General features: G+C 38.2%; 3 protein-coding genes across 3 annotated transcripts; 2 read left to right on the forward strand and 1 right to left on the reverse strand.

Annotated features, from left to right (window-relative positions):
- The first annotated feature begins 9,804 nt into the window (after positions 1–9,804).
- Positions 9,805–11,254, forward strand: LOC117565530 (pyruvate dehydrogenase E1 component subunit alpha, mitochondrial-like). The gene has a single exon (XM_034244674.2). It carries the CDS (start codon positions 9,904–9,906, stop codon positions 11,209–11,211), a length of 1,308 nt encoding a protein of 435 aa, XP_034100565.1. The 5' UTR covers positions 9,805–9,903; the 3' UTR covers positions 11,212–11,254.
- Positions 11,255–12,612: 1,358 nt separating this feature from the next.
- Positions 12,613–13,380, reverse strand: LOC117565356 (40S ribosomal protein S26). The gene is made up of 2 exons (XM_034244416.2): positions 13,221–13,380; positions 12,613–13,148 (listed from the first exon to the last, which is right to left on the reverse strand). The coding sequence occupies exon 2, from the start codon at positions 13,138–13,140 to the stop codon at positions 12,796–12,798; it is 345 nt and encodes a 114-aa protein (XP_034100307.1). The 5' UTR covers positions 13,141–13,148; positions 13,221–13,380; the 3' UTR covers positions 12,613–12,795.
- A 136-nt stretch (positions 13,381–13,516) lies between these two features.
- Positions 13,517–15,863, forward strand: LOC117565337 (uncharacterized). Its single transcript, XM_034244387.2, has one exon. It carries the CDS (start codon positions 13,569–13,571, stop codon positions 15,771–15,773), a length of 2,205 nt encoding a protein of 734 aa, XP_034100278.1. The 5' UTR covers positions 13,517–13,568; the 3' UTR covers positions 15,774–15,863.
- Positions 15,864–15,996: the final 133 nt, after the last annotated feature.

A 15,996-nucleotide genomic window follows, 5' to 3' on the forward strand; every position in this document is an offset into this window, starting at 1 on the left:
CACTTAAGCCTCGTTTTGTGTGTGCTTTCGTCCGCTCGTCCGCTCCACTCACATGTGCGCTGTATCCGTCTGCGTGTGTCCGCCCCCCTCCCTTCCTTCCCTGCTCCTTCGTCTGTTGTCCCTATGCGTATGTGTGGATTTAAATAAAACGGAAATTTATTTCGACAAATGGCATTTACTTGCAACGGATGTGCCACCATTACACTGACACGGAAAGGCTACACTTGCCACTTGCCTCTATTTCAACTCAGTTTTAAGACTCAACGTCAACCGTGCGCAAATTTAAAATGAATATAGGTGAGGAGCTGAAGGCGTTTGTCATCAGCCAACATCAACGAATCAAGTGTTACTCTTACATAACCAAGTAATCGGTTTTCTAAACATAGTCTTTTCAATTGCAAATCAGTTATATTAAGCTAAACTAATTTTAACTGCTTACTGTTATTTAAATGCATTAAATATTTGTAGCAATTTATCAATAATCAACTGCGATTTAAATTTTCTAAGCCAATATTACTTTCAATTACAATCTACAATCTATATTTTAAATTAGTAATCTTTACTATTTGACAGCAATTACGAATATGAGGAATTTTGTATATAAATGTGACTTAAATGCAATCTACATTTTAATTAATTAAATTTATATTTTCTATACTATACCAAGATTTCTTTAATTTTTACTAGATCTACAAAATTCTAAATTAGAAATCAATGCTTTTAGCAATTACAAAGTTGAGTAATTTTTATACCCGCTTCCCATACACAAAACGAAACGTCTGAAAACGTCTGATGTCAAAATTGAACGAAGAAGGTTTATTGTTAAAACAAGATCGATATTCTGCAATAAATATCTAAATTGCCCAATCCTGAAATTCAAGATAATAATCCTGCTTTTTCAATTTATTACTAACAAAATAAATTACAGTTCAAGTGTAGTTTATTATTTTGTGAAATTGATTGTAATATTTGTAGTTAATTAGTAAGCTTCGATATCAATTTGTAGAAAGAATTTAAAAGTTTTCTTCTATACAACTTTAACTACAATTCTATTAAGTGTCATAAAGTTCACAACTTGTTTACTTTTGTTGCTTTAAGTTTGATCAATTTTCAACAACGAACCATTTTACATTGATTCCCATCAAAAGCTATTTAAATTGTTTAAGTACGAACAAAAAACAAGTGCGATTCAAATGAATGCAACATTTCTATTTATGGTATTTTCTATACTTTCAAGCTCTACACCTTTTTTTATATTGAAAAATTTATATCAATACTTTACATTTAATATTTTAAAACTGTTAAGTTTTCTAATCACGTGTTAAATATGTCGTTATTATATAAGTATAACCTCAATGTGTTTTCTCTAAAATATGTTGATATGGTACTATATTGCTGTACTGGTTCAACTATTTAATAAATTAAAATCTTGAACAAAATAGTAATGTGCTAGAAACAAATTTCAATTCAATATTAACAAACATCAACTGCACCTTCAATTCAATCGAAATTTTCATTCTTTTGTATATTCATTTTAGATCTTTCACCAAGATAACTTCAAGATAACTCACAAGCTCTACAGAATTCAGCATACTTTTATTAGTTAGAGAATGTTACATTGCTGATGCTGATGCTGATGGGACGCAGTAGCAATCCCAGCATGACGACTACTGGCTCGACTTACTGACTGTCTCACTGTCTGAGTGAATGCCTTCATCGTGAATAAGTGGGATAATGGGTCAGGCTAAGCCACAAGCATCCAAGTAGCTGTGATGTCCTCCCCCTGCCCCTCTCTCACATATACACCCTCCTGTCACTACTCTCTCCCTACGGAAACGGAAACCCTCACGCAGCGCACACACACACACGCAGACTCACACACACACACACAAAGGCTCGCGCGACAGTTGTGTTGTATGATAAATTGTATAAGATATTGCTGTAGATTTTTACATACGACTGCGAGTACGATTGTGAGTGCGATTGCCAGAGTGAGTGCGAGTGTGAGTATATTCAGAAAGGCACCGAATGGGGCCTTATTATGGCCGGGGCATTTAGCATTCATGAGATAATAAAAACGAACCCAAAAAGCCACTGGACAACAACAAATGATTTGGGCCAACGGCTGTCTCTCTTCTCTTTTGCACACTAAATGTGTTTCAGCGTGTGTTTTTAAAGCGCGCCACATTGCGTATACCCAATATTGTTGGGCAAGTGAAAGTCAGTGCATCGCCTCAAGCTGTTGATAATTTTGGGTTCCACATAAACACACACACATACACAGTCACTCACACACAGGCAGACATACGCACATGTTTATTATGATTTTTCGTAGGAATTTTCACTTTGATCCATTTGCCGAGCGTGCAGATTGTTTGTTCGCCTTTGGTTTTCTGATTTTTATTTTATTTTTATTAAAAACAAAATGTTTTATACGCATTCTCTCTGTCTCTCTCTCCCCCTTTTTATACTGACTTTAATGCGAGAACTCAGAAAAAAAGGGTTAGCTGCGATGTGTGTCCATGGTTTCTATTTCCTTGGCATGAAAAAAAACAACATAGATTGCTATCTAGAGAGAATTCCCCTTGCGAAAAGTCAATTGAGATACCCACAAAAAAAATTACAAATTTGGCAGGTAACAAAAGGCAACTGGTCTGCAGGTAATTATGATCCCCAATTAGGCACTAAATGCGGCATTTTCATTTAAAGTGAATTTAATATCTTTAATTTTCTTTTTGGTAAATATGCGGAAAAGTTAAACCAGTTCTATACTTAAGAGTGGGTAGGGAAAATTACAATGATTTTAAGAACATTTTTATTTAGAAATTAAATTTAGCTAGCACAGTAAAATAGCGAGTATTATTCGCTACCCATTTCGATTATGAGCAAAACAGTGCGGTATTATTTCTAAAATAAATTAATACACTACAAAAATACTAAAATATGCCGAAGACTGTATTCGATATACTTTTATATTTGTTCTCCTTAAAATATACCAAAACTATATACCACAAAAATAATGAAATATACCGAGTGTTGTATTTGGTATACTTTTATATTTATTCTTCTTAAAATATAGCGAATTAATATACCAAAAATACTGAAATATACCGAAGGCTGTATTTGGTATACTTTTATATTTATTCTTCTTAAAATATAGCGAATTAATATACCAACAATACTAAAATATAATTTGTAGATTAAGCGAAATCAATTTTTAATAAATAATTCATTTTTTATTAACTCACATATAAATGTTATATTTATTAACATACATGAATTTTTAGCAAACAATTAATTAACTATAAACTTACATTTAAATACTACTATACTATTATTAAGAAGCTTTACAATAATGTCGATATTTTCTATCACTTTTCATATTAAGTATACGACACCATTATTCAAATTGCTCCATAATTTCTCCCCGCACTTTAAAACTGCGACTCATTTGTGGAACAACGTCAGTGATAATTCAATTATGAAACATCATTATCAGCGGACCGTCTGTGTAGACCATAAACGCATTACCGAGGTGCTAATGAAGAGTTATGCAGATGGTTTCAGCCAAGACAGACTCTAGACTTCAATAATAAAAGTGGCGCCTATAAAAGTGATGTTGTTGTTGCTGCTGCTGCTGCTGCTGCTGCTTCTACTGGGCCATTAGCATAACCAAAGCGGACTTCAAACAAGCCGCGACTCCTTTTGCAGTCCATTAAAAAGTGCAGGGAGAACTCACATAGATGTGTGTGTGTGTGTGTGTTTATAGAGGAAACTGGTTTGAGTTGAATGTGGTCAAGGTAAAGAAGGCATTGAGGGACTTTGGAGTAACTGCAGCAACTTCTGCAATGAGTCGACTGAATTATTAATTAACCTCAAACAATTAAAAGTGAAATGCTTAAAAATTTTCGCATAATTACATGCGAGTTAAGAGAGAGCGAGACTTTGCACGCTGTGAGAAATGGGTAACTGGAACTGTTAACTGGGGACCGGTGAAATATTTAAAAGTGCTATTAAAGAGCATGAAATTAATTCGCTGGCCAAGGGATAAGGCTTGGCGAACATGGGCCCGCAGGATGGGCCGATAAACAATGTAGATTGTAATTAACTTGACCATTTTGCGCAGGTGGAAGGAGTTGGAATTGGAGTTGGAGTTGGAGTCGAAGTACGAGCTGAAGTTCTGGCTTAATTGCATGCACAAAATGCGCAAGCACAGGACATGGGCTATCCAGTAAAATGTACGAGCGAATGAACGAAAGAGTGCATGACTGAATGAATGAATGAATGACATTCATTTTCGTGCTCTCCACTGGGCTGTGCCTTTGCTTTTTGTTGCACTTCCGTTTGCCACAGCGGAAGAAGGTGCCCGATAAGAGCAGCAATGATGTGAGGAGGGGGAGGAGTGAGGAGTGGGGGCTAGGACAACACAGTTAACAACGAGAACGCAATTGGGGCGCACTCGAATTTCATAAAGCATTCGCAATGAAAATAATTAAAATGCGTCGAACGTTCAAAATCAAGCAGCATGGAAATTTAATTGTATTGATGGGGTGCAGAATCCTCTCCCCTTCTTCCTCCCCCTTCTTATCCATCAGCACAGCAAAGTAGTTGATAACGAATGGTTTACAATTGCATTGGGGCGATAAATGAGTTTTCTACCAGGTGACAAGCACTGAATGCAAACAAAATGCCTTAAATCGAATGCAATATGCAAACGTTGAATAATTGCAATGCAACACACAAGGCAAAAGACAGAAGACACAAGGGATCGATGAAAACAATTTCATCTTAAGAGGGTCACACTCACACATACCCAGGCCAAGTCTTTGAAGCACTACTAACCCAGTTAACAGTTGAGCGAACAGGTTAATGGAACACCTTCATTAATGTTAATCTATAGAAAAAACATCCAAGAAATTTCTTGGCATTTCAACAAAGAAATTCGCTTAGCGAATCAGCTGACATTCTATTTAAATATTCATTTAAGCAGAAGATATTTTTTTATTCTTTTTTTCGAAGTACAGAAAGCAAAGCAGCTTAGTATTTCCTCTTACAAATGTATTATATAAAACCTTAAAAAATGGTAAGTTATTTTATAATATTAATATATTTCAAAGGAAAAAGAAATGTAAATAAATCATTGATATGATATGTTGTGATGAAATGAATTTATTGATTAACCTTCTAGTTTTGTGTAAATTAATTATCTGAATTCGTCATTTTAATATATTTATCTATTATTTTAGAAAGAATATTAATTTGAAAACATGTTAACATGTTAAACTTAATTAATATTAGTCTTTAGGAAAATCTATAGAAAAATATCAGAGAAATTTCTTGGCATTTAAACAAAGAAAGTCACTGAGTTAATCAATTGGCATTTTATTTTTTAGCGTCATTTTAAATAAATGTTATTGTTTTATTTATATATGTTTTTTTATGAATGAATGGAATATATAGTATTAAGATTATTGGAACGAGTTTTATATCTTCTCTAAATTAATCTGAATATTTTCCTTGAATATATTTTTGTACAATTTTAAAAGTTAAATTTCTTTAAGATGGGAGTATTACTGGCACTTGGCACTTGACACTTAAGTTTTAATATCAATTTAAATACAATTTCTTAATATCTGCATTACATGAATTTTTGTATAATTTGAGAAAACGATTTATTTAAATTTTAATTTAGAAACTTGCAAAACACTTACAAGCATTCGACTCTTTAATATCAATCTTTGAGAAATATAGCAATGTAAAAAATAATATTAAATGTGCGAATCCTTGAGATTTTTTTCTCATTGAAGATATTGGCTTCAGGGATTTATGAGTGCAAGAGCTTCACTTAAAATCGCTTAGACTATTGTTAATATATAGTAAAAAAAAATATCACAGAAATTTGAAGAAAAAAATTTGCAATGAAAATTGGCAGGTATTTAATATAAATATAGTATACATTAAATATCGTGAACTTTTTTACACTTTAAAAAGTAATTTAACAGCTCGCGGCACTTTTAAGCGGCTGAGTATGACTTAAAATGAGTTGGAAAATTGTTGAATACATTTTTAATGTATTTTTCTTACTATTTCTTTCAGCTGATCTACTTGATTTCTTTTTTTTGCATATGTAAAATTTCCATAGTCAATGGGCGAGCATATAACCCAAGGCCACAGCAATTCCACTACAGTAAACACACACACACACGCAAACATACACACAAACATACACACACACACACACATATACACATTTAAGTACACCCACATATAAACACACACAGAGAGAGTGGAAACCCGCAGCTGTCATTGCCAATACAAAATAAGTATAAAAAGAAAAATACTGTAAAAAAAAAGTGAAATAAATAAGAATAATAATAATAAGAGGCGTGCACCTTTAACAAGACGACATGAGGCAACAACGCTGCGTTGTGGCAGCGACAATCAAACATTTATTTTTTATCAATCACAAAATAAACATTCAACTCGACTTTATGTGGCAGGTGTGAGGATGTGTGTGTGTGTGGGAGATGAGGTGGCATGTGGCATGTGGCAGCCACTGGGCGTGCCACAATGCTGGCATATTTTACACTTCTGCTTTCAATGCAAACAATTTTTTTATTACAATATTATTGCTGTAGGCATTACATATGTCTGAACCTACCCCTCCCCCTCCCCCTCCCCCTCCCCCTCCCCCTCCCCCTCGCTCCTCCTCTTCACTCACTTCTTTGTCAAAGGAAAATGTATAAAGTGGAAATGTTTGTACGCGAAAGAAAGAGAGAGCATGAAATGTATTCGTATTTTAATCTGCACCGCATTCAACGTAATTGAAATGAAAGCAACGCCATTTCACGTTTTGCTGTCTATAAAAATAAATAAATACAACATAGATTCTATTTTTATGATTTGTTTGACAAGCGCCATAAGAACAAGACCCAACAAGAATTTCCCCTCCACTTCCAGCTTTCTTCGTTCTTCGTTTTTCGTTCACCGCAACCGGAGTCCAAACAAATTTTTTCCCATCTTTTGCCATTTTTCACGACGCAAAATGGCGTTGACAAAAAGCACACAAAAGAAAATAAAAATGTAAGTAAATATATTGCTGGCAACATAAGCACAATAAATGAGCACAAAAATCAATTGACAATTTATTGTTTGAGGCATAAAAAATGAGCACAAGACTCGGGCAATGGAATGTCTGGCTGGCACCGGCCAAAAATCTATATTAAATTACGAGCAAGCTTACAAAATGGTCAAATAATAATCATAAAATACAAGCAACAATTTTCAAATTGGTCATCACAGACTAGCAGATGCTCTTAAGAAGAAGTTAATATTATTACCAATTAATATTAAACCAATTATATTGCTAATTTGAAAGTTTCAAATCGAATCCCCATAAATTCAAGTTGCATTCAAAAAATGTTGCATACTTTTGGGGGTCGAATTTATGCAAAATTTATTGCTTCCAAATACAAATAATTGGCTTCATTTGACACGACATAATTTACAATTTTTTGAGCAATTATTTGTTGTTATTAATTATGCTAATATTTGCACAATTGTTATGTCTTCTGCCTGCAGCAAATATTAATTGCATCGCTTTTAATGGCTGTAGAGTATAATGCAAAAGGAAATAACGCAATCTATGATATATAAGCAAACACATAAGTAGCATGTCCTTATATTTATATGTATATACACTGAAGAAAAGAGCAGTTTCTAAAATGAAGAACATTCGTTGATTCAAAACAAATTCTTAAAAGTAAGAACTTTTTTCTGAAAAATGTGAAACTTTCAAAATAAGATCAACATATTAGATTTACATAAGTTTAAATTTTCTGAAATCCATCGAATTTCTTATTTCTAGCCTTGAGCTAGTTGAGTTAGTCTTAGTTAAGTTGGTCGAACTGTCGCGAACCATTCCTAGGTGCAAAAGCATTGAAAATCAATGATACTAAAGAGTGATTATTTATTATAAATTACTATATTAAAAAGAAAAATGAAAATATATTGTAACTTTCTTTATCTAATATTAAGATTTTTGGTCCTAAAACTATACGATTTTTTTCAATTTATTAATGCGGACTTATATCGAAATGTTCTTAAAATCAAGTTGTGTTTTCCATCTTTAAAATATTCATGTTTTTGACGCACTTTTTAGATGAAAATTAATTATACTAAGTTCAAATTCTTGACTATTGACTATTTTCAGTGTACATATATGCAGTGATAAAAATATAGATGTTTCAGTATCGCTTTTGGCTTTTTTTGTGACCATTGTTGATGGTTGTTGTTGTTGTTGTGCTCAATTGCCTTTAAATTGTCCCGAGTGTTAAGTGGCGCACGTTAAAAAAACATTTAACGTTTTTATTTACGCTTAAAATGGGCAAAAAGCCTTCATCGAATACATCGAACGAGGGGCGAATCGACTGGCAAACGAAAGTGCTTTGTCCCGACCATGGCATAGATACAATACGAATAGCAACAACAACAAAAAAGTATAAAAAGCATATAAAAAAAAAAAGATATACGAATGCGTATCAGAAGCATAGGAAAGAACGGAAATTAAAGTAAAATATGACATACGAATTCGAAGTTTGATTGGGCAAAAGAATCAAAGAAAGCGAACGTGAGCGGAATAGAGGAAAAGAGGAAAAGCATAAAGCAAAATGAAAACACTAAAGGAAAAACTAGAATAATGAAACCTTAACATTTGAGCATTGAAACTTTCTGATGTAATATTCTTAAAAAAAATATTTTCGTAAGAAATGAAAACGCACAAAGTTGTTTTAAAATGAGAGCTAACAAAAATGATGCTTGAGGTATTTTGCCAGTTGTTATATGAAATCGAAAAAAGAGGCAAAATTCATGTTTTGAAGAAGAGCGAAATGTCAAGAAAGGTTTAAATATTGAAAATTTAGTTAAATAATACTAATTTATTCATTTTAAAATGGACAAATAATAAGCTTGTATGACTTTATTAAACAAATTAGGAATTTAGTTTATAGAGCCTAAGGCCTACAATTTATGAGGAATATTTTAATCATTCTAAAATACCTTTAATAAATTTAGAATAACATTTCTGGATCATTAACAAAACAAATGTCTCCAATATTAGTATGAAAAGAAATAATCTAAAAAGAAAACCATTTACTAATTAATCGATGTGTGGTACTAAACTAAATACTTTGATAATTTATTTCTACATTTTTGTTTAACAATTTAAAAAAAGTCATTCATTTTACTTTTAAATTATATAAACATATTTCTATTGAAAATCATAGAAAATTTTCTTCTTCACTAAAATGAATGTGAAACTTTCCTAAATCTTTGTGTTTTATAATTTTGCCTTCACTAAAATTAAAGTTTAACTTTCTCAAAAATTTCGTTTTCATAACTTTACCTTTTCTTTATAATTTATAATATTTTTACTATAAATGATAAATTTCTATTTAAATGTTTAATACAATAAAATGAAATTGTAACTTTCTTGAAAAATAGATTTTAATAACTTTACCTTTTCTTTATAATTTCTAGTCGATGGCCTTAGTAGCTAGCACTCTCTTCATTTAGTTATTATATTATTTTGTACAATAATTGAGCACGTAAATAAATAATAAATAAATATAATTTCTTATATGCTAAATTTCTATTTAAATTTCAAATGCAATTTTGTTCACTAAAATTAAAGTGTAACTTTCATAAAAAAGAGTTTTTTAATAACACCTTTTTTTGTATAATTTCTAATGACTGCCAAATGTCTTTTGTTAATTACTTACCAAGAGTGCGTTGTAGTTTGCATCAGTAATATGTTGAAATGCTGTCAGTCTGAATAAACTTGCATCTTTCGAATAGCCTCGTAACAAATTCAAATCAAAGTGAAAAGAAGAAAAGGAGAAGAACATGCTCAGCAGCATGCAACGTGGATTAATCTCAGGGATCTGTGATCTGATGCAGCAGACGACGATGCATCGTGCCGCGCACTCTACAACCGCCCAGCAGACACGCCCCCAATCCCAATCACAATCCCAGCCACAACCCAAAAAAGAGATACTGCCCGAAGATTCGTGTTTGGTGCATTTGCCAATCGACTTCAAGCTGCATCGCTTGGAACACGGACCCGACACGCTCGTCTCGCTCAAGCGGAAGGAGGCATCGCTCTACCTCCGTCAGCTGATGGCGCTGCGACGTCTGGAAGCGGCGGCAGCGCAGCTCTACAAGGAGCAGCTGGTGCGTGGCTTCTGTCATCTGTATACGGGACAGGAGGCGTGTGCGGTGGGCGTGTGTGCAGCGCTGCGGCCACAGGATAATCTAATTGCCGGCTATCGCATCCATGGCTGGGCCTACTTGCATGGCGGCCTCTCCGCTCAAGCTGTGCTCGCCGAGCTGACGGGCCGGGCGAGCGGTTGTGCTCGGGGCAAGGGCGGATCGATGCACATGTATGCTCGGCATTTCTATGGCGGCCATGGCATTGTGGGTGCCCAGATACCGCTTGGCGCTGGCATTGCGCTGGCCAGCAAATACCAACAGCTGGATGCCGTGTGTGTGGCGCTGTATGGCGACGGGGCTGCCAATCAGGGGCAGCTATTCGAGTCCTTCAACATGGCTCAGTTGTGGAAATTGCCCGTGGTGTTTGTCTGCGAGAACAACAACTATGGCATGGCCACCAGCAGTTGGCGTGCGTCCAGCAATACCAACAATTATACGCGTGGCGATTACCTGCCCGGCATTTGGGCTGATGGCCAGGATGTGCTCGCTGTGCGCAGCGCCATCGAGTTTGCCATCGACTATGCCCTGCAACGGGGTCCATTAATTGTCGAGCTCTGCACGTATCGTTATGCGGGCCACTCCATGTCCGACTGCGACTCGGTCTATCGCAGTCGCGACGAGGTGCAGGAGGTGCGACGTCGCCACGATGCCGTCGAACGTTTCCAGCGACTGTGCGTCGACCAGCAGCTGCTCAGTGCGGAGCACCTTCAGGAGATTGCTTTGGAGGTGCGTCGAGAAATGGAACTTGCCGTCAAGGCTGCGAAAAGCGATGAAGAGTTGCCCTTGACACATCTCTGGAGCGATGTCTATGCGGACAATGCGTTGCAGGGAAAGATTCGAGGTGTGCTTGGCCAGCAGTTGGAGCACTTGCGAACGACTCCGGGAAGAGAAAAGCCAACAAAATGTGTACTTCAAAAAGCGTCTCTTAACACATCAACTTGACAAAATTACGTGATTATTTTACAATGTGGACTAAAGTGATGAAGTATAGCAATAAAATACAATTGTAGAAGTCAACCTAATTAGTTGATTCTTTTAACAAGTGATTAAAGTGAAAGTGCCAAATATTGAAATACTCAAGTTTTTAAAACAACTTCAAAGACTTTTACACATACAAATAAAATAGTTGCGAAATGTATCTGTATATTTTATTAAGCGATTTAAGTAAAGCAAAAAGTATAAATACATTTTGACAGAATTGAATAAATTTAAGACTCAGTTTAAGCAGAAAACATTTCCATAAACTTCTTTAACGTATGAAACATATAAATGCATTAATTAGAATGAATTACACGTTTTTAAAGTAATCCATGGCAATGTACAACTGCAGTAAAGTGAGCAAAATAATAATACTTCTTGGAGTTGGAGGAGGTCACTAGTCATAACCTCCATTAGGATTCGCTTGCTGTGGCTCTGTTTTATTTATGCTAAATGATCAGCGGCAGCTGCTTATGTCTACGTTTTATTTGCCAAGCAAAACGAAAACAATAATTTAGCTTGGGGAAGTCGGAGTGGGGAGCTAAAGCACAAACTGCTGTGCAAGCACAAAAATATCATCAAGTGGGCGCAGAAAGCAACAGAAAAAAAAGGGGTAAACAGGAAACGGAAGTACGCACACACACACGCGCAGACATGGGGCCACTCACACACAGCCCCACACAAGCAAGTCTAGAAGAAGCCAAACCTCATTTGCCTTTGCGCTCACGTTTTCTGCAAATTTATGCCAAAAACCAGCATGCAATACATTTTTTTGTTTGTTTGGCAGACGCCGCCTGCAAGTATGCTACAGTCTTTTGGTTGCTACAGTTGCTCAACAAGCTACCGGCCGCTGGGTGGCGCTTTTTAAACAAAGATTACAAATCACAAGCAGCTCTCGTTCTCGTTCTGCCTGCCGCCTTTCTACTTGGCTTTAAGAGTGAGAGTGTGTAGATTGCAAAACACACATATTTGTTTTCTCTTGACATTTATGGGGCTTTTCCCATTTCTATTGATATTCAGCCATTTGGGTCAATCAAGCGAACGTACTTTTTTTTTTTGGTCCAAGAACTTACCTAACCTCAAAAATAAAATGTACGCCGGGCAAAAGCATGTTAAACACTGCAATTCCTTATGCACTCATGTGTGTGAGTGTGAGGTGTGTAAAAAACGGAATGAGAGTGTCCCGCTTAAGCCGGAAATAAGATATCACACACGACTAAATGCATAACGCATCCGGCTTCCAGTCTCACACCTGTCGTTGTTCCATGGAAAAGTAGAATGGCAATTTCCGTTTAACTGAAATCAATCCCAGCAACAATAATTTTGATGCTTGCCCATATAAATGATAAGGTGGCAAGTAGGCAGTTTGTTTGTTTTAAAAAACAGAATGCTTATATTTGCTAGGCCAGCGATCCATAGAAAATCGTACTTATTATGGGTAACAATAGTGTGTGTGGATTGTTGTTGTTGTTGTTGATGCTCTTATGAGTGAGGGTTATCATCATCATGATATAAGCAAGCCGCCTTTCATATTTTTTTTAAACGCATTTACTTCCTATTCTGGTTGTTGCGTGCCATGTCCTTGGGGAAGGAACGCACTGGCGGCGTACGGATGCGACGTGCCTCGCGTGAACGATTGCGCACCACCTTGGAGTGAATTGCGCACGAGACGCAGTAGTGGAGCTTCGCGTACAGTTTAGGCAGCACATAGGTGTCCCAAATGCTGGCCTCGCTGATGTCACGGACGGCGGCAGCCTCAACGATGTTGCGGATGACAAACTTCTTGATTGCCTTATCCTTAGGCACACAGCGGGCGCAGTTGGTGCAACGCACGGGCTTCACATGGCCACGGTTGTGCTTGTTACGTCCTCCATTACGGCGCTTCTTCGTCATTTTGGCAGCTGCATAATGTTGAATGATCAATTGTTAGCCATTGTGGCACTAGCTAGCAATTCGATGGCATTTATATTTACCTTATTTAATTATTAAAAATCCACGAAGCAAAATCCGCGTGTTCACGCCAGGCGAAACTTATGCGAAAAGGGTGTTACCAGCAGCAACTTTTTTACAGCTGCAACACTGTGTTGAGTCAGCGGCATTGCCAACGTATGCGAAACAAATTCAGAGTTGCTTTCTGCGCTGCGTTCGGCGTGCGCAACTGTTACAGAGCGGTGGCAAACACTTTTAATAAAATCCATTTAATAAATCAAATGCTAATTGTACCTTTGAAGTGCGATAACAATAAATTAAATAAAAATTTCTAGCATGCAGCAGTATCCTTTTTGTGGGCACTTTCATACATTTTTTATAAATGCAGTTGAATGTGGGAATGTTGGTCAAACATATGTTTATTGTTGTCGTGCGGCATGTGCTCCGATTTGTTGATATTGCCGTTAAACTTGCTAGATAATAGCGAATTGGAGCCACAACGATGTGTTGTACCTGCTCAATATGGACGGGAATTTCATAGCAGCTGGTGCAAGTGTTTGCTGCACGATGGCAGCTATGCCGTTTGCCGAGTGACTGCAAGGGATGCTCAAGAAACCTGTTGCTTCCTGGACGATGTAGTCACATCAAAGAATTTCACTGTGAATAATCAACGCCTCCGCAGCTTTGCGCCTTTAAAGCAGTTTACGGAAGTGTCAGAAGTCGGCTGCGTTGTTACAATCAACGAGCAGCTGCTAGAACGTCCAAACATTTCATTGGAGGAACTGCGCGACGATGTTCGCATCTTTCTGCGGCACCTTAAACTCATCTCAGGCTGTCATGTGCAACATCCACGCCTCCTGCAACTCGGCATCGTCAGCATTGAAGTCTGTTATGCCACTGGATTAGAAGACAATAGTTGCTTTGAACTACAACGCGAGACGCCTCTAAAGATTGTGGATGTGCGCTTGGCTACACCTGCCGCCTTGCCACGGCCTCCACACTATCACACCCAAGGCTTTGAGAATCCACTGGAGGCATTGGGTCAGCTGCTCATCAACGCTGCCAGGCAACAGCTGCATGGCCTGCCACTAAATGCGCTGCTCGTTGGTCCAGTGGGTTGTGGGAAGAGCACGTTGCTAGCTGAGTTGCTGCATGCCCACAACTGTAATGTCTTATACGTGACGGCGTCGCGGGTGCTACGCTCTTATCCCGGCGAGACGGAGCAGCAACTGCGTCGCATCTTCCACGCGGCGCACACTTTCAAACAGCGGCTGCAGCCTAAGCAACGAATTGTGCTAGTGCTCGAGGATCTGGAGCTGTTCTGTCCCGCGGAATCACAAGATCCTGCTGCGCTGCGCATTGCAGCACAGCTCTACAGGCTCATCGATGAGCTGCCGCAACGCAACAGTGGCATCTTGTGTCTGGCCACCAGCAGTGCTCCAGATGCCATCAATAACCAAGCACGACGCGCCGGTCGCTTTGGTCATGAGATTAGCATAGAGCTGCCCACGGTGCAAGAGCGTCGTTTGCTTTTTGCTGCACTCTGGCAGCGGCAATCAGATAAAGCGGAGCTGCTTACCGAAGCTGCGCAGGATTATGTGGCGCAACACACGCAAGGCTTTGCTATCGCCGATCTCGAGCTGCTCAAACGGCAGCTGCAACAAAAACTTATCAACCACTGTCCAACTGCGGCAGAGTTTGAACTCCTGTTGCAGCAGACGTTGCTGCAATGCAAGCCCAGCGCTTCACGTGCCAGCGATGTGCGAGTCCAGCACTTGACCCAGGGATTCGAAGTGATTGGCGGCATGGCGGCGTTGAAGCGCACGCTACAGGTGTCCATTTTGTCTGCACTCCAGCAGAGCGCCGCCCATGCACGCTTTGGCCTCAGCTTGCCACGTGGTGTGCTGCTCTACGGTCCGCCAGGCTGTGCCAAGACAAGCATAGCCAAATGCCTGGCCAAGGAGGCGCACATGAGCTTTATAGCCACCTCGGCGGCTGAGGTCTACTCCCCCTATGTGGGCTGTGCCGAGCGCTTTGTTGCCCAATTGTTTAACACGGCACGCAAGCATGCGCCTTGCCTCATCTTTCTGGACGAGATTGATGCCCTCGTCGGACGCCGGACGGTAGCCAATGGCACGGGAGGAGGTAGTGTACAGCTGCGCATTTTGTCCACGCTCCTCACCGAGATGGATGGCATTGTTAGTGTCGCTGGCCAGCAGCACATTCTTGTGGTGGCCGCCACAAATCGTCCAGATATGCTCGATGATGCGCTGCTGCGTCCGGGTCGCTTTGACAAGCTCATCCACGTTCCAGCACCGGATTTGGAGTCACGTCTAGCGCTGCTCCAGTTGCACAGCAAACGAATGCCCTTTGATAAACGTCTGCAGCTAGAGGAGATCGCGGCACGTACCGATCGCTTCTCGGGTGCGGATCTGTGCAATCTATGCAATGAAGCGGCGATTGAGGCATTCCAGCGGGACTTTGACTGTAGCAGCATTGAGCTGCAGGACTTTGAAACTGTGCTGAGCCGACTGAAATCTTCGCTAAGCCAAAGCCAGATCGAAAGTTACTACCAATTCCAGTCCAGCAGATTGTAATGGATTGGAAGGCAAATAAATCTGGGACTAAAATTATTATTGTAAATAAACAAATTGTAAAAATGAGAACTTGTTTTTTCGATTTAAAAAAAAAAATGTGGAAAATAATTATTTAATTTGTAAGTGATATTTAATTTTGATTAAAAAATTACTTATTTAATAAAAATCATGACTGACGCAATTATAATTTATATATAAATGGAAAGTTAACTTCTTTTTTAAA

This window comes from Drosophila albomicans, chromosome 2L (assembly GCF_009650485.2).
Source record: "Drosophila albomicans strain 15112-1751.03 chromosome 2L, ASM965048v2, whole genome shotgun sequence".
Taxonomy (NCBI): domain Eukaryota; kingdom Metazoa; phylum Arthropoda; class Insecta; order Diptera; family Drosophilidae; genus Drosophila; species Drosophila albomicans.